The sequence below is a fragment of the Nyctereutes procyonoides genome, unplaced genomic scaffold (assembly GCF_905146905.1).
Source record: "Nyctereutes procyonoides isolate TBG_1078 unplaced genomic scaffold, NYPRO_anot_genome, whole genome shotgun sequence".
Lineage (NCBI taxonomy): Eukaryota > Metazoa > Chordata > Mammalia > Carnivora > Canidae > Nyctereutes > Nyctereutes procyonoides.
In genome coordinates, this window is record NW_026575051.1 from 64,537,958 (window position 1) to 64,564,032 (window position 26,075).

At 38.0% G+C, this 26,075-nt stretch overlaps 1 protein-coding gene across 4 annotated transcripts in view; it reads right to left on the reverse strand.

Annotated features, from left to right (window-relative positions):
• PDSS2 (decaprenyl diphosphate synthase subunit 2) overlaps window positions 1–26,075 on the reverse strand; it is a 253,994-nt gene that overhangs the window by 129,245 nt on the left and 98,674 nt on the right. For all 4 annotated transcript variants that reach the window (XR_008665127.1, XM_055330701.1, XM_055330700.1 and 1 more), the window contains exon 2: window positions 16,109–16,243. Coding sequence is in view for 3 of the 4 variants with exons in the window: in XM_055330701.1 (XP_055186676.1) it covers window positions 16,109–16,243 (135 nt within the window). In the remaining variant the exon portion in view is untranslated. The remainder of the gene's footprint in view (window positions 1–16,108; window positions 16,244–26,075) is intronic.

The window sequence follows — 26,075 nt, forward strand, 5'->3', positions numbered from 1 at the left end:
GGCATTCCAAAGGAAGCAGCACCTAAAAGTGGGACCAAAAGGATAATTCTACTCAGTAGGGAACTATAGAAAAGAAATATGCTGGGAATGTGGAGAAATGGAGAGTGAAGGGACTATGTGGGACTGTTTACCTTTGATCATCAGAATACCCCATTTTAAGGAATCTCTTTTAAACATTGGTCCTGATCAGGAGAAAATATCCTGAAGCCAGAATGATGGACTTTATAAATAGTCCAGATAACCATGTTTTATTTTTTTATTTTTTTATTTTATTTTTTATTTTTTTTTATTTATGATAGTCACAGAGAGAGAGAGAGGCAGAGACACAGGCAGAGGGAGAAGCAGGCTCCATGCACCGGAAGCCCGACGTGGGATTCGATCCCGGGTCCCCAGGATCGCGCCCTGGGCCAAAGGCAGGCGCCAAACCGCTGCGCCACCCAGGGATCCCCAGATAACCATGTTTTAAATTTGAAAAATCTTATCTTAAGGAAAACATTCCCTGGGGTCCATGTATGGTAAATCAGGTTTCAGAGTGGATCAATGTATTATCCATTCAATGTTAATTGAAGGTAACATGTACGTGTGACTGAATAACTTGACATGACAAAAATCTGAATTTCATTGGCTATTCTAATTGATTTTTACCCCCACAAATGAGGGAAGTAGCCTTGTCTTTTTTCCCCTTAAACTGACAAAAGTATAAACTATGACGTATTATATGTCTAATATGTGTCTATGATATATTGTATATATATTCTCAAAGTATATGTTACACTAATAAACTTTTAGAAGATAGAGAGCAGACTGATTAATTCTTTTGGTATGGTACCCAGTACAGTTCAGTGTAATCAGATATCTACAAAAGTATTTTTTTTCAAAGAGTTATGTATTAGAGAGAGCACTCGCATGCACACACACGCACAAATGGGGGTGGTGGGAAGGGCAGAGGGAGAGGGAGAGAGAGAATCTCCAACAGACTCCCTACTGAGTGTGGAGACTGTTGTGGGGCTTTATCTCTACCACCCTGAGAGCACGACATGAGCTGAAATCAAAGGTCCGATGCTCAACTGACTGAGCCACCAGGTGCTCTGCATTTTTTTTTTTTAATGGAAATGCCATTATGTCCTAGCACAGTGATTCCACATAGCTATAGTCTATGATACAGTAGATTCCCATGTGGATTTGGCATCATGATAGTAATATTTCATTTCTTCCAGAGCATAGCAAATTTCCTCTTTTTGTGAATTTGTGCCATTTCTAAACTAAGTCTTACATATCTGTGCTCATTTAGTTTTTTACATGACTGCTACTCCCTTTCCTAAATAATGCTTCAATTTAGAAGTATTTGATCTTCCAAGATTTTCATCTATTGAACAACAAATAAGTATAGATTCTAAAGAGTTTTTAAAGCTATACATAAAGCTACACCCATAACTATGTAAATATAGCTTTGTATAAATGGTTACAACATTATTCCTGACTTTCAATTTTGCTTGGTTCGATTTTTTTCTGGAAAGAAAAAGCCCCAGAGCATCAGAAGTCCTAAAGGTACAGAGTATCATGAGATAGTGATCATAATACAACAATAATAAGTTATATTGTTGGGGCACCTAGGTGGCTCAGTCAGTTAGGTATCTGCCTTCCAGGGTCCGGGGATCAAGCCAAGCCCTATGTCAGGCTCCCTGCTCATGCTCTCTCTTGCTTGCCCTTTCTCTCAAATAAATAAAAAAATATCTTTTTAAAAAAAGAAGTTATATTGTTGAACTACAGACAAGGAAAAAACAATGGGGGCCCTATACTGGTCATTTATTGCTCCAAGTTCATTTCATTACTATGTGTAATAATGAATCTCAAGGAACAAAACAAGAATAAGACTCTTGATGGTGGACAGAGAAGAGCATCAGTGGCCTGCTTCACAAGGCCATCCAGACATTCTTCTGGAACAGCCATTTTGTCAGTGTGTCTTTTCTTCGCACAATTCTAAAGACCATCATCTATTTATTTGCCCTCATCTCTGCCTTATTATAGAGAGTATAATATGGTTTAGGTATTACTAGATGATGTTCAATAGCAGATAAAAAGCACAACCAGCACATGTGGGGAAAACAAGGGACAAGAGTGGGACAAGGGATAAAGTACGATAAATTGAGAATGAAAGACACAAAATGGAAGAGAGGGAGGAACCCACAATAATCTAATTGTCTGATCGACAGACTTTAAAGGAGTCCCCAGAAATAAAGTCTTTTTCTCTGTGTATGATGGACTTTTTTTTTTTTTAAGATTTTTATTTACTTACTTGAGAGAGAGAGAGAAAGAGAGAGAACACAGAGGGAGAAGCAGACTCCCTGCTGAGCAGGAAGCCCAATGTAGGGCTAAATCCCAGGACTCTGAGATCATGACCGGAGCTAAAGCAGATGCTTAACCAACTGAGACACCTAGGCGCCCCATGTGGTGGACCGATTTTGTATTCAATGTAAAGATGTTTGAAAAAAGTATTAGGTTTGATGACCATGCATTCTCCAAAGATAGTAGACAGATGAAAACCTTATCTGACCTCTCGGTTTTAGTACAGAAGGGGAACTCTGATAGAAACTCCCAGGACTTTGGGTTATCTCCACCACCTTATTCCACGTGTGAAAAGTTTCTGTGGCATCTGGGTGGCTTAGCTGGTTAAGCAGATGCCTTCAGCTCAGGTCATGATCCCAGGGTTCTGGGACTGAGCCCTGTGTCGGGCTTCCTGCTTGGGAGCTCCTCCCCTCCTCCCTCCCTCTTTCTTTAATCTGCTTCTCCCTCTCCCTCTCCCTCTGTGTTCCCTCTCTCTCAAATAAATAAATAAAAATCTTTTTTTAAAAAGTTTCTGATATAATAAACATCATTTATAAGAAAGGACCCCAGCTTTTATTGTTTGAAAATGGCACTAAATTAGTAATGGTCATCATTTCTAGAAGAAAAAATATTGGAGCACATGTTGTTTGATGAGACCATCTAGATCAGTGGCTCCCTATCTTGAGTTTCAAGGTGTTTTTTAAAAATATATTTATTTATTTATTTTAGGAGGGGAAGGGCAAAGGGAGGAGAGAGAGAGAATCCCAAGCAGACTCCACACTGGGCAGAGCTTGACTTGGGGGCTCGATCCCAGGACCCTGAATCATGACCTGAGCCGAAACCAAGAGTTGGCTGCTTGACCAACCCAGGAGCCACTCAGATGCCCCTGGAATTCCTAGATCTTTAAGGATTCTTCATTGCAGGTAAAGAATTCTTCACAGAGGTGTTATTTTCCCCTTTCCAAAATGTCTAAGGATCGTTTGTTCACCTCTGGATAAAGGCACATCTGTTAATAAACATTTCAATTTTCCTTAGCTTTGTACACATTAATAAGATGTGATAGTAGTAGTTATCTCATGGTCATCAGATGTTCAGATCGTCAGTTATAAGTGTATCTGATATAATGGAAAATTGAGTAATTATTATTTTACCTATGAAGTGTATTTAGTAAGCAGAATCTTTTTTATAGGAGGGTAGGAGAATAGCAAAAGAAGCTCTGGGTACTAAAGAGGTTAGGAGGCTATTATCACAAAGTCTACTACTACAAAGTCTGGCTGATTTACCTCCACTTTTAAAAAAAATTTAAATTCAATTAGCCAACATATAGTACGCCATTAGTCTCAGATGTAGTGTTCAACAATTTATCAGCTGCGTATAACACCCAGCGCTCATCACATCACGTCCTTCCACTTTTCCTTGGCCATCCTCTTTCTCTCACGAAGGCATTCTAAGAGAGTCGCTGTCCACTCCAACAACACATTTAACAGGAGGCCAGAAGAGGTCAGTGGAGAGTAGTGTTAGGCATCCCATCCTCCCACCTACAGGGCTGGGCTCCAGCACATTTCAGGTCTCTGTCTACCCAAAAAAGAAAAGAAACTAAGAACACAGAATAAATCATTATAGTGAGTTTTTTAATCTGCCACACAGACTTGAAGCCTGTTGTAATGTTTAACCTATAAAAGAAAAAAAAGGTTCGAAGTAGAAAACAAATTCTGTGTGGTTGTAAAATATAACTTTTTATACCAAAAAGTTCCTTGAAGAGGACAATGACAATATGATAATAAAAATGATAATGCCTTGATACTAGCATAACAATCCTATTTTTTCTGAGATAATAATTCATTATTTCTCAAAAATGTACAAGTTGCAGATGTATAAAAATTCCCATTTAAATATACTCAATATCTGATTATCTGTGTTATGGGGGGCAAAAAAAAAAAAAAAAAGAGTATGTGATAAATAAGAGCTAGAAAGTTCCAGCTTCTAAACTGATTCTAAAACAAATAGAACAGAAAAATTAAACATGCTGTTTTGAATGTTTTAAATATTTAAATTTTTCTTCTCTTTTTATCTTCAGGGAAGTGTAAACTAAATAGAAAGCTCTATGACTATCTTTTTATTTAAAGATTTTATTTAGGGATCCCTGGGTGGCGCAGCGGTTTAGCGCCTGCCTTTGGCCCAGGGCGCGATCCTGGAGACCCGGGATCGAATCCCACGTCGGGCTCCCGGTGCATGGAGCCTGCTTCTCCCTCTGCCTGTGTCTCTGCCTCTCTCTCTCTGTGTGACTATCATAAATAAATAAAAAAAATAAATAAAAAAAAATAAAGATTTTATTTATTTATTAGAGAGAGAGCAAGCATGAGCTGGGGGAGAGGCAAAAGGAGAGGGAGAGGCAGACTCCTGCAGAGCATGCGGTCCAGCGCAATTTGGGGCTTGATCCCAGGACCCTGGATCATGACAGACACTCACCAACTGAGCCACCCAGGTGCCCCATTTAACTACATTTAAAGTTGAAGAATTATAAGGAAAAATATTGTAAACTTTTAAATAACAGTTACTCTATTTTTACTTGTCTGTCTTAGGAACTTCCTTCACTAAAGGGCCACCTATGAGGTGTAGGTAGCATCTAAAAGGAAGCCTTAGCTAGTCCTTCACAGAGGAACTACTTTCTCACCAAAATGGAGGTTATGGTCTCTAGTGTATTTATTGAGGATAAGTTTGCAACAGCACACCAGGCACAGAAAGAATGTAAACCATAAGAGACTCTGTGGTATCTGGCTTTATGAAACCAAGAGGGGAATCAGTAAAATGAGAAAATGCTAAGGAAAGACCATTTTAATGAGTGGATATGTTCAACGGTTTACAAAGAGGTCCAAGTTACCTTGCCTACCCCTTAATTGATCCTGAGGAAGATGAACTTCCAGCAAACAAAATTTGCAGTGGTAACTTTGAAAATAACAAGTTGACTATGAAACACTGCAGGTGTGTCAAAAAGAATGGGTTTTGAACAATTTAAGCTATAAATTGAACACAAACCTAATAATTCACTACTATTCCACTGAAATTTCTGAATATTCTGATTTTTTTAGCTTATTGTTTTTGTTAAATTAAAACTGCTCTGGACTATCTACAAGGAGAGATAAAAAGTAAATTCCCATTTTAAAAAAAATCCTGAACTGAAGGATATAAAATTAAATACAGAAATGCATTTTAAGTGCAAAAAATCCTTCTACTGTTGCCAGTAAACAACTAACAAAGGGGAGTTCAGTAATTTCACAGCCGTATTTTCTCACTCTCCTTCACTGAGAACACAGTCGTTTGCATGGCATAATAAGCTGTAAATTATAAACATTTTTACATAGCCTGCTGCAAAGAAAAGTCTGCCAGCTTTCTGCTATATTGGATAGTGTTCAAGTGATTAACTATAGCTTTGGAAAGAAGGGGTGGTAACTTGTTTTGCGTCTCAGTTTGTTGGTTCTCTTATGCACAGCCTCTAAAAATCCGTTACATCATTATTTGCAATGAATATGTAAGTAATTACAGAAGAGTAATAGAAGCTCTATATTTCTGCAGGATGTAAATTACCCATGGACAGCAGCAAATCTTGTAGGTGCATAATTATCCAAGTATTTCCTTGAAACACTGCCTCCAAAGAGTATGAATATAGTGGTTTTCAATACCAAAATTTGTAGCACTGAGTATTTCAGGATTAATGACCAATGAGGTACAATTTGTTCCTGGTCTATAGGAAAAGCTCATTAGACAGAATATCTTAGGGCCCAAGTCTGTTTTAGAAAGTGGTTCGCGTAAAAAAGGAAAACATACAGTTATCTGTATTTCCCAACAGATAAAGAATAAATTTGCAAAAGGAAATGCACAGTTAAAGAGATATGGCTTGCAAATGTAAATGTTTTTATTTTTAAATTGTAGAGAGCCCTATCATGATGCACAGTCAACCTCAAAACAAAAAGAGATTTTTGTCTCAGTAAATCAACACTAATTCATGGAGCACTTGAGTGCCTACCATAATGCTAGGGCTTTGGTGGCTAAAGAAAACCTGGTTTCTATCTAACTACACAAATCAGCACTGCCAAACATAGAACATAAAAATCTGCATTTAGTGCTGAGGATGTCAAGATGCGTAAAAAAGTATATTTAGGGCACCCTAATCCAGAGGCTATGTACAGTAATGGAAAGAGCATGGATTCTATGATTAAATGGGGTTTCAATCCCAAGTCTGCCATTCACTTACACCATAAACCTAATTAAGCTGTCAAATTTCTATAAGCCAGTTCCCCAAGAAAAGCAATTCTTAACTAATGTCGTAAGGATTAAATAAATTAATATAAAAACTACACGGAACTGGTACCAGACACACACAAAAATGTAATATGTGGTAGCTCTAGTAATAATTACTATTTTTCTGTATTCATCACACTCAGCCTTCTCTATAGCAGGTGCTCAACAAACAGCTGTTGACTAAATGAATGAATCAGTCAATGAGTGAACAAATCTAGTAGAGGGCTAAGATAGGTATATAAACTATTACAAGATACACAAGCAGTGTCTCAAAGATACAAAATATAACAAGGCTCAGTGGTGGGAGACACGCTGGGTTGTAAGATAACTTTCAGAGGCTTTTACCTCTAGAAGGTACTGTCTAGTGGGAAAACATACACATAGATGAGTCATTACAAAACAATGTGTTGTGTTTTAAAAATTAATAGAACATTCCCTCTAGGTTCTGGCTTTAATAGAGCCATGGCTTTTCCTGGAGTATGGAAAGCCTTGTATCTTTGTGAGTGGATATACTTAACCATCTATAAACCACAGGCTGAGGAGTTAAGAGGTAGGACCAGTGCTCTCATTATTTCTTCACCATCTTGAGAAAACCACTGATCCTTTGAACTACTTTCCGCCACCACTCCTCTCCTCTGTTATCCTGCATTCATCAGAGTCTCTGGCATCTTGTTCAGTTCTGTTGTTATCCTGGCTGACTTTAATCACACAAACTGCCTGTTCTGTAGTTTCTTAATCTACTCAATTCAGTCTCCACTACAATCCATCACCCTCACTCTTAGGCACAACAGGAACTTACCATTCAAAACTGTTCTACTTCTAAAATGTTCAGTTTGAATCTACTCTCTGTCTACAACCTCCTAACCTCTGAGCTCTCTCCCAGCATTACTACTCCAACCCAGAATATGAATCATCAAGACTTCCAGAACTCGATCACTATTTTCTCCCTAATTTTGGACCGCCGTAGCCTCACTTCCTTCCTGATCAAATCTAAATACTTTATTTTTTTAAACTTATTTTTTGTTGAGTAATCTTTACCACCAATGTGGGGCTTGAACTCATGACCTGGAGACCGAAAGTTGCATGCTCCTCCAACTGAGCCAGCCAGGAGCCTCAAGCCTAAATAATTTATTAAGTCAAGCATTCCTTTAGACATACCCTTTTCTTGGTGGGCAAAGAAAAATCATGATCATTCTTTTACCTTCTTCACTTCTATTTTAGAGCTGATGGGAATTGTTGTGTTAAGGAATTTATATTTAATCGGGTAGGAAAGGGGACATCATTGAAGAATTAAGGATATTTTACTCCACTTACAAACTTAAATACTTGAGAAGAGGAGGGAATGGGGAAATCTTAAAAAAAAAAAAAATGAAGACCCAGGATACCAAGAACTACAGGGAGGAAGGATGCCAGGATTAGAGAAATAACTGACCTGAGTATCTGCTTTGTTTTCCTCTATTATCACCATCACCCAGCTACACAATCCAAGAGTGAGAAAAGTCCAGGAGCATAGTGGAGAAGGGAGTTCCTCAGGCACTGCAGGTGCCAGTTCTCTAATAGCATCTTATACAAGGATTATCTGTTTAAGGTTTAAAAGTTAAGTTCCAGAAACAGACTTCTAGAAATTAAATTGCATCAATAGTGTCAGAAAGCTACTAGATGTATAAATTATTTACCTTGTCACTAGAGGCCAGGGACTATTTCTTATTAATATTCATTCGTATGCTCAGCCCTGTGCCTTGCAGAGAGGATATAGTCAGGATGTGCTATATTGTACCACAAGCTACTTGAACCTAGCTGAAAATATGCCCTGTTAGTTGAGCTCCTTGACCTGAAGTCCATTATTATCCCCATATTATATATAAATAATCACACAGAGTGATTAAGGGACTTGCTTAGGTCAAAAAGCCAATCAGTTATACATTTGTGACAAGGACCCAGATCTCTAGCTCTTATACCCATGTCTCTATTATACTACACTCTCCACTAGTGGGGGTACGTTGAGTCTGGGTTCAAAGGATCAACAGGAAGGATGGAGCTACTCAGCAAACTCTGCCACTAAACATTTTAAGGGACTGCAAGTCTTCTACCATATAAAGCTAACATTTTGTTATGATGAGAGTCAAGAATTAAGCCTTGTTTAAAATGCAGAATTAGAGGCGCCTGGGTGGCTCAGTCAGTTAAGTGTCTGCCTTTAGCTCAGATCATGATCTCAGGGTCCTGAGATTGAGCCCTGCGTCAGGCTCCCTGCTCAGTGGGAGTCTGCTTCTCCAGAACTCTCCCTCTCCTCTGCCTCCCACTCCTTGCTAACACTTTTTCTCTCTCAAATAATTTTTTAAAATTTAAAAAATAAATTAAAAAATGCAGAATTAGACACTGGCCATTGTGAAAGATTGGGAAAGATTTAAACGTCTTTACCAATACCAAAATAAGGTATACACTGTGTTTTTTGCTGTGATATAGTCAGGCAGGCCAATATATAGCAAGATATTTATATACAATAAACGAACTCTCAGCTGAGTAGATTGGTAGCTGAGCCCACCTACTTTTTGTGGCTAATTATACTTGTTTTGTAAGAGGCTGTTCTTATTTTGTGTTTTTCCAACAGCTCTGGTGAAGTAATGACTTGTGATGTACAGTACGCTGAACATAAAGAGCCTTCCCCTTTCTTGTTCAACATATAATTGCTGCATTTGTGCATGCTGTGTAAGTTGAAAATAACAATAAAAAGTTAATGAAGAAAATAAGTACTGGTTGTAATGAATTAGTAATATTGCTAGATTTGTATCTGGAGTTTATTTTTGTTGTTGTAAGTAGAATACAATCAATAGGAATATGTAATCAAAGTGTACATGCTTTCATCTCTTGAGATCTCTCTGAAAGGGAGCTGAGATATCTTTAGGAAATTATTTTCAAAAGCCTACTCTAAATTCAATTATTCGGCATAATCATTTTAAATCACTGTCAATAAGCACTCCTCATTTTCAAGGTTCTTGTAGTACAAAAAGATACGTTTCTTAAATAGGTTTTTATTGCCTTATAAGTATGAAATATAACTTTCTTTTAATCTTCAAATTAATTTTAATTATACAAAACAATATTAATAGATTCTTTATAAAAAATTAAATGTAAAAAAAATTAAATGTTACAAATAAAGTCTCCTTTGATGATTTCCCTATAGCTGTTCCTAGAACCACCCCACTACTACTTCCAGCCACTCTTTTTTCTTAGATTTTTTTTTTATTTATTCATGAGAGACACACAGAGAGAGAGGCAGAGACACAGGCAGAGGGAGAAGCAGGCTCCCTGTGGGAGCCTGATACCGGACTTGACCCCAGGATCCCAGGATCCCAACCTGAGCCAAAGGCAGATGCTCAACCACTGAGGCACCTAGGTACCCCAGCAAACCTGTTTCAATCTCTTTTATCAGAGTTAATAAAATGTTGAAAATTTCAGGCAATAAAGGTAGAATGAAAATATGTGGTCTGTTTATAACTGCTAGTTACCATTATTTTCTAAGTAGCTATATCAATTAATGTCCCTACTAACAAAGTATTCAGGTGCTTAATTCCTTACATACTCACAAACACTGAGTATCAAACTTTTTAATCTTTGTGAATCTGACAGGGAAAAACAGTGATTTTTGTTTCAATTTGTCCATTTTGATGAATTCCAGCCTTTTTTCCCTTTTATTTACTAACCATCTCCATGTTTGTGTTGTATTATCTTCTGGACTTATAAGATCTTCACCTGATTTATTAAAAATTGGCTCTTCGGTTTGTATGTTGCAAATATTTTTGTGACTTTGGCATTTTCTTTCCTTTTTTTTTTAACTTTAGCATTTTCTTTTGACTTTATGGTAATTTTTTCCCACTGAAGAATTACGTTTTATGCAGTCAAATATGTTTTTTGTTTATAGTTTCAGAGTTTGGAAACTTTTAGGAAGGTTTTCCTTGCTTGAAGATTAAATAATTTTTAAAAATTAGAAAAACAATAATTTAACATTATTATATTATTATTAATCAGCCATGACTGCCATCTATGTGTTAGGAATATGCTAAATGCTGGGGTAACATGAAGAAAATAGATCATCTGATTTATGTTTCATACCACACAGAGTACACAGTCTTCTGTTATCAGTATTACAAATAAGTAGAGAAAATGATGAGTCCATAATTTTATTCTTATTCATCAACTCACCTGTCACCCAGGGGGAACACTGCCCCAACAGCAGCTCATTCTCCTCCCTCTAGAAATGGTGTTGAGGGCAACACAAACTCAGAAGAGTCTAAAACCTACCAGTAAAACTTCAAGCCATATAGACAGCAGAATGGAAGCTGTGGATAACAGAGATGAGTAAATAAAATGCAGTGAAAGATGGAATAGGACAAAATATGAAGGGAAAACAAAACAAACTTTTGATGGGATTTTAAAAATTTTAGGGGCATCTGGGTGGCTCAGTCATTTAGGCGGCCACCTCTAATGATTTCTGCTCAGGTCATGATCTCAGGGTCCACATCCAGCTCTGAGCTCAGCAGGGAGTCTGCTTGAGATTCTCTCTCTCCCTCTGCTCCTCACCCCACCTTCCGCACCTGTGCTTATGTTCTCTCTGTCTCCCCTCTCTAATAAATAAAACTATAAAAATCAGATAAAATAAAAAATTAGTAGATATTCTGCAGCACTTTTTGTTAAGTGAGGTATTTTTTGTATTTTTAAATGATATTCCACTAATACTTTTCTTCCTTGAAATGTCACTTTACATAACTAAGTTAAAATTTTGATTTTCATGTTCTATGAAGAGTACCTTAGAGTCTGCGCTACAGCTCACATCCTGAATTAGAGGTTGCAAAGAACTAATAATAAGGTATAGTCACTGTGAGAAAAAGTCCATGTTAAACTACTCTAAAAGTTACAAACTGAAAAATGTATGATTCTAATGTTTATTTTGGTCTGCTACATTTATGTTCCACTCAAGTTCAGCCATGCAAAGATTTAAAAGAATACTCTGTCCAAGGCACTGGTGTGCTATAAATATGTACAAAGCTGGGCAAGGTAGTCTAGATGAAGAGACAGGGAGAAAAGAAAATGTGTTTGGCAAACTTGTTTCAATCTCATCTACCAGAGTTAACAAAAGATGTTGGGAAATTTCAGGCAATGAAGGTAGAGTGAAAATATGTGATTTATAACCGTTAGATGAGAAATAAGAGTCAGTTCTTGCTAAAACAACCAAGAAAGGTGAAGCATTAGTAAAGAAAATTCACCTAAATTTCTTTAAACTTATATTATGTTACATTATTACAGAGAAGTCTATACTTTGTAATATCATGTTTTATATATCCTAATTTTTTTGTATATAAGATTAAAGTATTCTATCATTAAGATAATAAGTTATAAACTTATTTTCTCGGGAGTAGCTAGGGATGCTTGGAAACTTAGTAATACTTTAAAAATTTTATTGAAGTATAGTTGACATATAACGTCATATTAGTTTCAGGTGTACAACACAGCAATGTGACAGTTCCATATTTTACACAGTGCTCACCACTCTAAGTATAGTTACCATTTGTCACCATAAACATTATAGTAATACTTTTTTGATTGATCACTTTTGCAACCAATTTTTTAAGTCAGGATTGGCGGAATAAAACTAAAGTCCATAGCCTTGTTTGCAAAAGGCTATGGTAGATGTTAATAGTGCAATTTTATAAATGTAGCTCTCTTACTTGTTTTTCAAAATGTAGTTATTACATTTTAGCCTCACTTCTGCCTCTCTTGGCTATTAAATGCTAAGTTTACTAAACATATCCACAGGTTATATCCATCAGTTATACCCTTAGGCCAAACAAAAGAGGTCACCTAACTCACTTTTGGTCCCTTGGGTAATTTACTCAGGTCCCATTATCTGACCTCAAAGTCAAGTTTGTGAGAGAAAAACACAAACAATGTAAATCCCAGCAGTTTGGAGGTGAATTAAAAAGCTCCCAAGTCAGTACTTCGCTCAAATGTTAAATAATTCACTGTGGCATTATAGATACAAGCCTCCAGCAAAAGTAACACTTGAACAATTAAGGAAGCAAGAGCCAAACAAATGACTTCAGGGGTAGAGAAACAAATTAATGGTTTCTCAGAGTACTGTGCCAAATTACAGTTTCACATTAACAAGTGTGTAAAATACCCAAACAGCACCAATGACTTACTAGATCAAGTTTGATAATGGAAAATAGCCTGGAACAACACACCAGGATTATTTGTTAAACTTAATTATGGATTCTGTACACTTGGGTATGAAACCCATTTATATTATTTATAAAGTTTTTATATTCATAATGTACCACCTACTCTTTTGCAAAGTTCTTTTACAATTATTCCAAATAATCATGTCAAATATTATATTCTTTTTTTTAAATTTTTATTTATTTATGATAGTCACAGAGACAGAGAGAGAGAGAGAGGCAGAGACACAGGCAGAGGGAGAAGCAGGCTCCATGCACCGGGAGCCCGACGTGGGATTCGATCCCGGGTCTCCAGGATCATGCCCTGGGCCAAAGGCAGGCGCCAAACCGCTGCGCCACCCAGGGATCCCCAAATATTATATTCTTATAAAGGATCAGAAAGTGATGCACCTGTTTCTTAGTGGCTAGATAAGAAATTCGAAACACAAGATCACATCACAACACTGTGTACATACGGATACCAGGACCCACGCAACAGAAAGGTACACACTGTATCACTTACCAACTAGAAGACTTTAGACAATTCTTAATCTCAGTATTAGCTTCTTTTTTTTTTTTTTTTTTTTTTTTTTTTTAGTATTAGCTTCTTTTTATGCAAAATGGGGATAATTCCTTTTATGCAACAAATATTTATTGAACATCTATAATGCATCAAATAGTACTTTCCAAAGGTTGTTTTTATTTTAGGATTAGAGATAATAAAAACATAGCTGGTGTTCATTAGAGGTATGTAGGGTTACCCAATTGCATGAGCAGAGGTCTGACTGACTAAATATTCACCAAAGTAGGCAGGCTGAAAATCAACAGTTCCTAAGGGAAATAGAGATACATAGGACATAGGGTGATATGAGATCCATTTGCTTTCCAAAAACAAGGTTATTGGTATTCATTATAGATCTTTATGTATTTTCTCTAGTTAAATCAACCAAACTCAGTCAAGGGCTTTCTCATAATATGGTAGTTTTGAGCTCTAATTTGAACAGGTTGGGGGGAAGGATGCAGACATATAAAAGATTTGCCAATTTGCTTTTCCATTTAGAAGTTTTTCAAAGACATACTTACAAGAAGATGACCTTCCTTCGAATACTAATTTAATGGATAGTCCAACCTATATGGAAAATAAGTTCTTTGAATCAGACTAGAAAAGCAGAATGGAATCAAGAGAAAAACATATGAAATTTGGAAGGAAAAGAACTGTAGTTGGATCCTCAACTTGTCTCAACTGCCAGTTGTGCCACCTTGAAAAAAAAATCTCAAGATTTTTGGATCTCAGTTTGCTCAAGAGTAAAATAAGTATAACGACAACTCTTATCTACAGCATTTCTGTAAGGATCAAATGAGATAACTGTAATAAAAATTCTCAGTAACCTACAAAACACTAAACAAATATAAATTATTTGAGAGTGAGTAGGAACTGCAAACAATCCCAAGGCATCCTTTCTAGTGAAGACATTTGCATGGGTAAATGGTAAAAGGTCTCAAAATTATCCTGGCTGGAGGAAGAGTCATCTCAGCCACGACAATAATAATTTTACTCATTAATGAGGAAGGATGACTAGACTTCGTAGCTGGAAAACAACAGCAGTCATCTCTAAATATTATATAAGAAAAAATGCATGGATAAGATTACTAGGAATAAAAAAACCCCCTAGGATATGGATTAATTTTTAAAGCAAATATAGGGATCCCTGGGTGGTGCAGCAGTTTAGCGCCTGCCTTTGGCCCAGGGCGCGATCCTGGAGACCCGGGATCGAATCCCACATCGGGCTCCCGGTTCATGGAGCCTGCTTCTCCCTCTGCCTATGTCTCTGCCTCTCTCTCTCTCTCTCTTGTGTGTGTGACTATCATAAATAAAAATAATAAAGCTTTAAAAAAATAAATAAAGCAAATATAGAAGATATATTAGCCATAAGTCAAATTTTCTAGAAATGCTTCCTTTTGTGAGGAAAATTTCCTTGTCACACATGTTTTTATTTTCACATGCCAAAGTCCACCTGCATAGGCCAAACAGAGGCTCTACAGAGGCTTTTAACACAATGTCAAATACAATACTAAGTTAGTTATTGTTGATACACTGTTACTAAAAAATATGCACTGATTTAAAAAAACTGAAAATTTTAAGTTTGTTTTATATTAAGCAAAAATGACATACTCACAAATTTGATTTTCAGTCTAAATGTGTAGGAGAAAAAAATTTTTTTGTAAAGATTTTATTCATTTGAGAGAGACAGTGAGTGAAAGAGAAAGAGGATAAGCAGGAGAGGGAGAGAGAGAAGCAGACTCCCTGCTGAGCAAGGAGCCTGACATGGGATTCAATCCCGATGTTATTTGGTGATGATGGTGGTAAGGGAGAGTGGCTCATGACCTGAGCCGAAGGCAGATGCTTAACTGACTGAGCCACCCAAGTGCCCGAGAAAAAATGTCTTGTTCTAGTAAGTTTAGTAAAAATCTCTTCACCATAAAAATAAGCATAATAAAATAAATGACACAGCACTGAAGTACACTATTTCTCCTAAAATGATAGTTACATTGTTATTTTATAATTAGCTATCATTTTGAATAGATTTAAAAATCATATATCCTGAACTAAGTCTCTATAGAGATATAATGACACCATGATGGTAAAGAAGGGGTAGTAACGAATAGAAAAAAAAATTTTTTTTTAAGATTTTATGTATTTATTTATGAGAGACACAGAGACAGAGGCAGAGACCTGGGCAGAGGAAGAAGTATGCTCGCAGAAGCCTGATGCAGGACTCAATTCCAGACCTCGGGATCATACCCTGGGCCGAAGGCAGACACTCAACTGCTGAGCTACCCAGGCATCCCTGAATAGAAAATTTTAAATGCCCAGAAAAGAATGAAAGTTTTCAACACAAATGTATAGGGAAATTTACCAGTTATGTATGGAGCTGTAAAGTCTATCAGACTTGTTAAGAACAATAAAAATACATTTAAAAGGGGTGGGTGCCTGGCTGGCTCAGTCAGAAAAGTGTGTGACTCTTGATCTTGGATCATGAGTTCAAATCCTATACTGGGAGTAGAGATTATTCAAACAAACAAACAAACAAACAAACACACTTTTAAAAAAAGAACAGAACAATAAAAATACATTTTTAACTTAAAAAATATATTAATTTATCCTTGAATCCAAGAATGACAAAGAACTAAGTAGTGATTTCCATTGACTACTGTTCAGTAAAAGGAAACACAATTTAGAAAGTGATGTCAAATGTCTAAGTTTTTCTTACCATGAATAGATCCCACTGACCATGTCATAGTTCTGACATGAAGCATTCATGCTGCTGGGCCCAGCTGCTTTAGAAATAAGTAGCACCACCAAGCCCCTCAACTGGAGGTTTTGCCGGCTATCATGTACCAGCCCCCTGCCAACAAAGAAAGAAGAGGGTTAATATATTCTCACAGAATTAGATCAAGTTAGGAAATTGCTACAATTCACTCAGACTTCCAAAGTCAGAGAAAGACTTGTTGAAAGAAACAGAAGTGGGGAAAGAGCAAGCTAACAGGAGAAAGCAATGAGTTCAGTTAACAACCAGAGAAACCCATGGCTGCTTTTAAAAGTGACAGTCTCCAACTGTGAGGCCTCATGATCTGGTTTCCTCCTCTTTCTGCATTTTCCTATGCTCTATACCCTACACCTCACAATGTCAACAGCTTGCTCAACCCATAGTTTTAAACTGCTGTGTGGTATAGCTGATAGTAACTGAAATACAAATTGTATGGCTTGGAGGTAATGATGTTATTTGGTGATGATGGTGGTAAGGGAGAGTGATAAAAAATGATTTCTGCCTTCACAGGTAGAGAAAATGCTCAGAGAATTAAAGTGACAAATCCAAATGACTTAAAAATTTATTTGATAAGTGATATGGAAATGTATGCCATCAGCAAGTCTTGCCATCTCCTATTATTTATGGAAAGCATTATCATTCTAGACAACAATATGGCTTTAACTTAGCATGTCATTTTACTTTTGCGATGAGTATTGAATTTTCATAATTCCTACTATAACTAAGGCCAGGAATACATTGGTTTTTTTTTTTTTTTCTCAAAGTACTGCAAATGGTTGTCATATAAGAACTAAATGACATCGAAAGAGAGAGAGAGAGGGAGAGAGAAAGAAAGAAAACAAACTATGGGCAATGTATTATAATAAATTAACATTTAGAACAATGCTCATGAGCACTAATCAAATAGATATGCATACATAAATAACAAATATAGTTCTTGAATGTAGTAAAAAAATCATTAAAATTTGTATCATACTTCATTAAATTATTAAGCCTTTCTTGGTAAATTCTGAATAAGGAATTAAATGAATTAAGCTAACATAGCCAAAATTAATGAGTTAGTTCACTACTTAAGAAAAATCTTTGCCCCTCAATGCTTCCAAAAAGAAATTTTAAAAAGAGCCCCTCTGTACCCTCATTGGTTTCAAAATAAGGCAGATCTTGAGGCTCTCTGCAAAGGAACAGATAAAGCTCTTTCTCTAATTATATTTTCCCCTCAATCCTCTAAGTGATCGTCAGCAGGTTTGAGGGGTTAGTAATTTTTAAAAAGAAGTTCTAATTTTCTAGGAAAAAGAGGCTAATCTATAGTAATTAAATTATATCACAAGAGAAACAAATAATCATCAGAAATATCCAAAGCTTTTCATGGTCATGTAGCTTTCTAGTTAGGCCCTGTAGACCTGAACTGCAGAGAGGCTGGGAAGGACTCTATTTTGGACCAAGTAAAAAAAATGGGAACAGGAGCACTTTCTAAGTTTTTTACTCTGAATTACAAATTTTAACTTTTGCTGCTAGACCTTATTAATGTATCGCCTAAGGTGAATCTTTACTCATCCTGTTTTAGATAATAATATTAAAGAGAAGGTCTGAATTGGCTCTTTAAAAAAAAAAAAAAAGACTTTATTGGGATGCCTGGGTAGCTTTGTGATTGAGCCTCTGCCTTTGGCTCAGGTGCTGGTCCTGGGGTCCTGGGATCGAGTCTCTCATCGGGCTCCCTGCATGGAGCCTGCTTCTCCCTCTGCCTGTGTCTCTGCCTCTCTCTGTGTCTCTCGTGAATAAATAAATAAATAATCTTAAAAATATATTTTATTTATCTATTTGAGAGAAAGAGAAAGCACGAGGGAGAGGGAGAAGCAGGCTCCCCGTTGAGCAGAGTCCAATATGTGCTGACTCCCAGGACTCCTGGGATCATGACCTGAGCCGAAGGCAGATGCTTAATCACTAAGCCACCCAGGCGCCCCATGAATTGGTTCTTAATTCTATAAAGGGAAAAGAGGAAGGTGAGGTTGTGTGTATGCATGTGTTTTGGAGGTTGAGCCTGGTTAGGGATGAAGGATTTGATGACACAGTAAGAACTCCAAGAGGCATGAAACTTGAGAAAAGTCTGACTCCATCATGCTGATGAAACAGCTCTGGCAACAGTTTTGACATCTTCCTCAGAGTTCTCAAGAGATGAGACCTTTCACAGGAGACACACGTACAAATGAAGAAGAACAGCAACAACACCAGGAAATCCTTAAATAGTGCTTCACACATGCCAGGAGCCATTCTAAGGATTTACTAAATATTAACTAAATTAATTCACAGCAACTCTAAGAGGGAGGTCCCACGATTATCCTGATTTTGCAGATGAATGAGGAGAATGAGGCATACAGAGAGATCAAGCAACTTGCTCATTGCTGGAAGGCAGTAGGGCCGTGACAACCAACAACAGTTGGTTCAGAGCCAACATCTGAACCCAGGCCAACTGGCTCTAGAATCTATTTACACGCTTAACCATTATGCTATAGTGACCCTCGAATCTGCTTCATCTCATGTACAAAACTATTTGCGAGGTAAAATTGAAGAGTGCAGCTTTAGAAACAGGTTTTCAAAAGAATCCTTTTCCCATTCGCTAGTTGTATGACTTGGAGACTATTACCTCCTCTATAAAATAAGGTTAATAACGTCTACTTTTTTTTTTTAAGATTTTATTTATTTATTTGAGAGAGAAAGAGCACGAGGGAAGGGGAAGGGAAGGAAGGAGAGAGAGAGAGGAGCAGACTCCCCACTAAGCAGGGGGTCAATGCAATTTGGGGCTTAATCCCAGGACCCTGAGATCATGACCGAGCTGAAGGCATTTAACCGAATGTGCCACTGAGGTGCTCCAACAATCTCTACTTTCCATTGTCATTTTGTGGAAGAGGCAACAAGAGTAAATAAAGTAAATAACACTGTGGAAGCACATGGTAGGTGATCACGTAATCAGAAAATTACATTCTGTCCCTATTACTTTTTTGTCACCTATTTTTTTCTCAACTTGTATTTTTTTTCTTTCTTCTAGTTCATTTCTCCTCCTATCCCTATCTCTCAAAGTCTAGCCCACTCTACCAGCATACATAATCTATAAATTTCCTTTTCTACCTCCCAAAATAACAAAAGTTAAGGAATTCTTCCCACACACCCCACCTCCTGCAAACATCATCATACGTCACTGAAACACTTGCCACTTTCAGAATGCATTCCAAAAAGGTCAGGAAGAGAAACTGTAGTGGACTGGCTGACGGAAATCAAGAGAACAGTCAGAAGAGCACATCTTCTGACAGCGGTTCACAACACAGAAAACAGATTGACAGCTTAAGTAAATTAAAAGAACTGCTTCCAAACACCACTTCTTTAAATTTACTTCATTAACACCCTTAAAAAAACAGTACCAAAATAAACTGATAATGTCCCCAGCTCAAAAATCAGCTCGCAACCAAAAGAGAATATGAAATTTTGCTTCTGAGCATAAAAAGAAATCCCTAGGATTCTATATTATATAGCTAAGATGTTTCATATAGTCCAGGCTGTACTTGGCCCAAAACAGCATGAGTTCTCAGTGCCTCTGAGGGTGAAATCCTACACTGCCATATGCATGCCTGAAGAAAAAGCTATGGATGCTAGCTTGGAGAACAGCTAAGTTGGTGTTCTTGGCAAGCTAAATTGGTCCAAGCAAAAATGTAGCGAATGCTTATTGTATGGTAGGCATGGTGTAAACAAGAGTGGATGACATGATGAGCACTGGTGAGCTGTGGTCTTCCTTCTTGTGGATAATACAGTCTGGATTAAAAATCCCAATGAAATATGGCATGGGATATACAAGGGCTGTGGCAGCATAAAGAAGGGCAACTAACTAGAGGCAAAGAGAGGTGAAAGAGACCTCCCTGAGACCTAAAGGATGAGGAAGTAGCCAGGGGAGCCAAAGCTGGGAGGGAAGTGAAGGGGGGAAAAAAGTGTTCCAAAGAAGAAACAATAAGGGCAAAGGTTCGAAGGAAAGACAGGAGGACACGGCTATTTCCAGAACCAAAATTGCAGGAGCACAGTGTGTGAATGGAAGAATTGGGTGAAATGAAAGCTAGAGGAACACCTGAGAGCAGTCTTTTCGTCTGAAAGGGCTCCATCTTGGTAGGAGATAGAGTTACTGCAGAAACTGACACTACTGGATAAAAATATGAAAATACAGCAGGCCAATTGTGACTTAACATGAAGAAATTAAAAGACAAAGTGCCCTCTGGTGATGCTAAGTCTCCTTGTTAACAGAGATGTTTGGGAACGTGCACAGCCTCTGACATATGCATTGACGAGAAGCCGGGACTATTTGACATCTGAAGTTTTTTCTTACTCTGATTCTTTATGATCTCACCTCACTTATCTAATTACCTAATACTCTACAATAGGTATAACAGGCACAAAAATTAGAACAATCCTTTATTGTCATCAAAATTACAGTGTCATGAATGAAAGCAATATTTAGTACCTTGTCATCTTCACCATTGAAGTTCTACAGAATTGTGTTCCTTTTAGCTAAGGTAAACTAAAACTTCATACAGAGTGAATACCTTCTATAAATTAGTCACTGTGCTAGCTACAGATACAAGTGTGAGCAAAACCAGGCATGGGGCTTGTGGGGCTTGCTGGTGGAAGAGACTGGAAATAATGAAAGAATCACAAAGAAATGTAAAATTATAATGGCAATAAAGGCCACAAACATAAACACTGTGAGTGTTTATAACAGGGGAACTGACCTAGTGAGGAAAGTCAGAGGCTTCCTTGAGGAAGTGATGACAGAGTTGACAGCCAAAGGAAGAATAGATATAAAAGGGGTTAGTGGGAAGAGAACAGACAAGAGTATATCTGCAGCAAAAATATAGGCATAGGTGAGGCTGAGGGCGCTGCACAAAGTGAGGCTGGAGACAGAAAGGACTAGACCACACAGGTCGGAAGGCCATGTAAGACTTCTGCTTTTTACCCAAAGAGCAGCGTGAAGCCACTGTAGTTTTTATTAAGCAGCTGATGACATAATCAGATATTTTATTTTATTTTAAAGATTTTATTTATTTATTCATGAGAGACACAGGGAGAAAGAGAGAGAGAGAGAGGTAGAGACACAGGCAGAGGGAGAAGCAGACTCCATGCAGGGAGCCCGACATGGGACTCAATCCCGGGACTCCAGGATCAGGCCCTAGGCCGAAGGCAGGCGCTAAACTGCTGAGCCACCCAAGGATCCCCATAATTAGATATTTTTTTAAAAGCCCACAAAGGGGATCCCTGGGTGGCTCAGCGGCTTAGCACCTGTCTTTGGCTCAGGGCGTGATCCTGGAGTCCTGGGATCGAGTCCCGCGTCAGGCTCCTGGCATGGAGCCTGCTTCTCCCTCCTCCTGTGTCTCTGCCTCTCTCTCTCTCTGTGTCTATCATAAATAAATAAATCTTTAAACAAAAATTAAAAAAAAATAAAAGCCCACAAAAAGGGACGCTTGGGTGGCTCAGTGGTTGAACATCTGCCTTTGGTCCAGGGTATGATCCTGGAGTTTCGGGATTGAGTCCCACATCGGGGTCCTGTGAGGAGTCTGCTTTTCCCTCTGCCTGTGTCTCTGCTTTCTCTGTGTCTCTCATGAATAAATAAAATATTTTTAAAAAACCCACAAAAATCTTGTCATCAGTGGAAAAAATGACTTGCATGAAGGGGAAGGAGGAAAACAAAGAAAATGGGTATGAGGAGAGCTGTTAGGAAGCTTTTACAATAGTCAATGAGAAATATGGGGGTAGGATGGTAGACGGACTAGAAAGGTACCAAATCTAAAGTAATATTTCAATTCAATTTAAATACATGTTGGATATTACAGACTCCTGGAAAATAAGCTAATATGGATATAGCACTAATTTTAAATACTATCATGCTGGGGATCCCTGGGTGGCTCAGCAGTTTAGCGCCTGCCTTCGGCCCAGGGCCTGATCCTGGAGACCCGGGATCGAGTCCCACGTCGGGCTCCCTGCATGGAGCCTGCTTCTCCCTCTGCCTGTGTCTCTGCCTCTCTCTCTCTCTCTCATGAATAAATAAATAAAATCTTAAAAAAAAACTATCATGCTGAAAAGTCTGTAGTTGAATTTTAGGGCAGAGTCGGCGGGAGGGGGGACACTTAGCCCTCCAAAATTCTGCTCTAGATCTACAACAGATGGAAACAGCAAACACACACTAATATTCTAATAGCTACACATTTCATGATGACATAAGGATTGAATAGGCCAAACTTTGTGCGACTCAGCTCTATATCTTTCTTACATTACAGTTAATGGCTAACAGCATTTCTCACTGCACCATCATATCTTTCCACTACCACTACCTTCCTCCCAATCCTGTATTTCAAATCCTCAAATCACAGCTATAGCACTTTTTTTTTTTAAGGTAGGGACAGGGGTTAAGGGAGAGAAAGTGAGGGAATCTTAAGCTGGCTCCATGCCCAGCACAGAGCCTGATGTGGGACTTGATCTCATGACCCTGAGATCATGACCTGAGCCAAAATCAAGAGTCAGAAGTTTAATGGACTGAGCTACCCAGGTGCCCCGGCACCTTTCCATATATCCTCTAAAATTCCATTTCTTAACATATATGTACCAAACATGAGAGGTATACAAAGAAATAAGTGGTATAATAAGAGTTATAATAATAGGTTCAAAATATGGCTAAAGTGAAGTAGAGGGGGCATTCAGATTGAGCTTGAGAGCTGGTCAGATTTCTCTGACCAGAGAATGGAGGTAAGACTGGAATGGAGTTAATGGAATGGAAAGAAGGGTATTTGAGGAGAAAAAAACAGGTTGTGCATGATAAGAAGGTAGAAGAATGAGGAGCAGGTTCTGGAGCTGTGGGGCTACCCATTTGCGCAATATGTGAAGATGAACAAGCCCAGAAAAAAGACAGTCTAAAGAATGAAGGGCCTTGAAAGTCAGGTTTAGAGTTGGGACGTTATTCTGCAGGCAATCTGAAGGCAGGGATGGTTTGTCAGCAAGGGAGTAATGTGATTAGAGCTAAAGACTAAAACTGTTACTCTGGGCTTAATACTGTTACTCTGGCAGTGGCATGTTGGGTGCAATGGAAAGGAGATGGAAGATTAGTTAGGAGTAGCTTCTTCCAATAGTCCAGGTGGGAGATAATGAGAGCCTAAATTAGGGCAGTGGCAGCAGTGACGGCAAAGAAGAGCTGAATGATGGCCACAGCAAGAAGGTGGAACAGGCTAGTCTGGCCAGCTGACTGCATGCACTGAAGGAAATATAAGGGCTGAATGTGAGGTTCAAACCTGTTTCCTGGAGGTGATGATGCTAGGATTCATGGGGATTGGAAGAAAAAGGAGAGTTAATGGGGAATTAATGAGCTCAGTTTTGGACATGTTAACTTTGAATGCAAGAAAGACTTCCAGATGGAGATGCCCAGCAGGTAGCTGGAGATGCTATGGCTACAGATTTGGGATGCATCTTCAAAGAGGTGATGGCTGAATTAGTACGATTGATGGATGGGTTTTTAAGGAGAGAAAAAAAAAAAGAGGGAAGGGAAGGGATGAGAAGAGAAAAGGAATCTTGGGAGAATTCCTTTACTTAGGGGATGGAGGAATGATAAGTAATCAACATGAAGGAACACAGTATGTCCACAAAACAAGTAAAAGGGGTTTCCAGATACCCAGAAAGAAGTGTGAACATGCATGCACAATGGAGACAGAGAACTTTAGCAGTGCAGTACACAGAAACTACGACCAGTAGTTGCCCCTTCCACTGTTTTTTATGATACTTATTATAAACCCCTAGGTTTCATTCACACTTAAAACACTGAATAATAAAAATGATAGCAACAACACAATGACTTCAATGTGCTATAATGCCAGGCATGTGTTATCTTCCATGTATATACTTGAATTCTCAGAAAGCCCATGTAAGGTAACTGGTCACTATCTTTTGACAGAAAAGGAAAATTAGAAAAAAGGCTGAGAAAAGTTAAATACTTACTAGTCACACTAGTCAATTAGTAATGGAAGTACCAAGATCTACGTGATATTTGGACCCCAAAGTCTAGGCTCACTCACGCTTTCCAGGCTTGCTATTACTGAATTATTTGCTCACAGGTACTACCTCACAAGCCTGTGAAAACCTTGAAGGTACCCAGGCTTGTCATCTTTGGATGCCCTGCACCTAGCAGAGTAACTGACATAGAACAGGTCTCCCAAAAAATATAAGAAGAGAGAATAAATAGCTTCAAGAAGTAGAACAGCAGATTCTCCATCTCACACATCCCACCCAAACAGCCCCATTACTATTCCCGACTTTCCCCATTTCTCCTGTTCTTCATTTGCTGCATTCAGCCAGTCATCTCTGCATTTTGAGTCACTCTTCCTAAATCAGAGTGTATTCTTTAAAAGTGACAGCCACAAAGGAGAAAAGTCCCAACACACTCTAAAGAACATGCTGAGATTTTCATGCTATACTGGAAAGTTACTGTACAGGAGAATTATACCACATTGAAGGACATACTCCTCAAGTTTTAAATAGAACTCAACTTATTGGCATGTTTATGTGTTTTGTTTCCTCATTTAGGAGCACTGAATTCATTGCTGCATCAGTTCCCCTGAGAGAAGGCTGTCCTCACTTTGAGCAGAAGGTAGGGATTAGTTCCAGATGGAGAGTTGAGGTAGGATGGCGGAATTGGGGCACGAGAGAAAACTTCTGAGATATACGCTCAGGAGTTCAGAATTCTAACTTATGCCATGATCCAAATCACAATCTTTTGGAACATTTATAGTCAAATATTAAGGAAACACTTAACCACTTACAAAGAAAGGACCATCACCCTTGAGTCAGCCCAAAGCATCTCAAAATAAAACTGCAGTGAAAGAAGCAGTACTGCTTAGACCCTCATAGGAAGAACTCCCTCCAATACTAACACCTAGAGGTATAGAGTTTTTCTATTTTATTATCCCACTGTAGATAATTCCAATTACAGTAAGTCAATCAAAAAAATACTTTGATACTACATAAGTATCAAGGATAAATGTCAAATCTAACATATATGAAGTGGGTTGATTGATAAGATTCCTAATAATGCTTTATGACAGTGACTGCAACCCCTAGTTACAATTTTTTAAAGTTTATATCCAGATAACTGAAACATAAGGATGGCCTACAAGGTGCACAGTTTTTGCCAGAGAATCATTAGAAATACTCTTAACTTTTCTAATTTTTTAAAGATTTTATTTATTTATTTATTCATGAGAGACACACACACACACACACACACACAGAGAGAGAGAGAGAGAGAGAGAGAGAGAGAGAGAGAGAAGAGAGAGAGAGAGGCAGAGACACAGGCAGAGGGAGAAGCAGGCTCCATCCCAGGAGCCTGATGTGGGACTCGATCCCGGGACTCCAGGATCGTGCCCTGAGCCAAAGGCAGGCGCTAAACCGCTGAGCCACCCAGGGATCCCTTTTCTAATTTTTTTGAATGCTGACTATAACCTGCTAAATTGATTTTGTGACCCACTAATGAGTTGCAAACTGCAGTTTTTTGAAAAATAGTGTTTTAAGTCATGTAAAATATGTGATATGTAAAGTCAAAAGAACTGGAAGCATAATGTAAAATTAATTAAGTAGGGACCGAATTAATACTATTTAAAATAAACAAAAAAATCTGGCCATATACTCTAGAACAAATTTAGAGTTGCAAGAAAGCATTAAAACTTTTTTTAATGACATGGAAAAATACTTAAAATGTTAAATGAAGATAGAATATAAAACTGTATACATAATATCTCAATTATGTTTCAATATATGCACATATATATGCATATAAACAAGGCCAAGGACAAAAACTAGAAAAAAATATGGAAAACATTACATTTTAAATCTGGGTGTC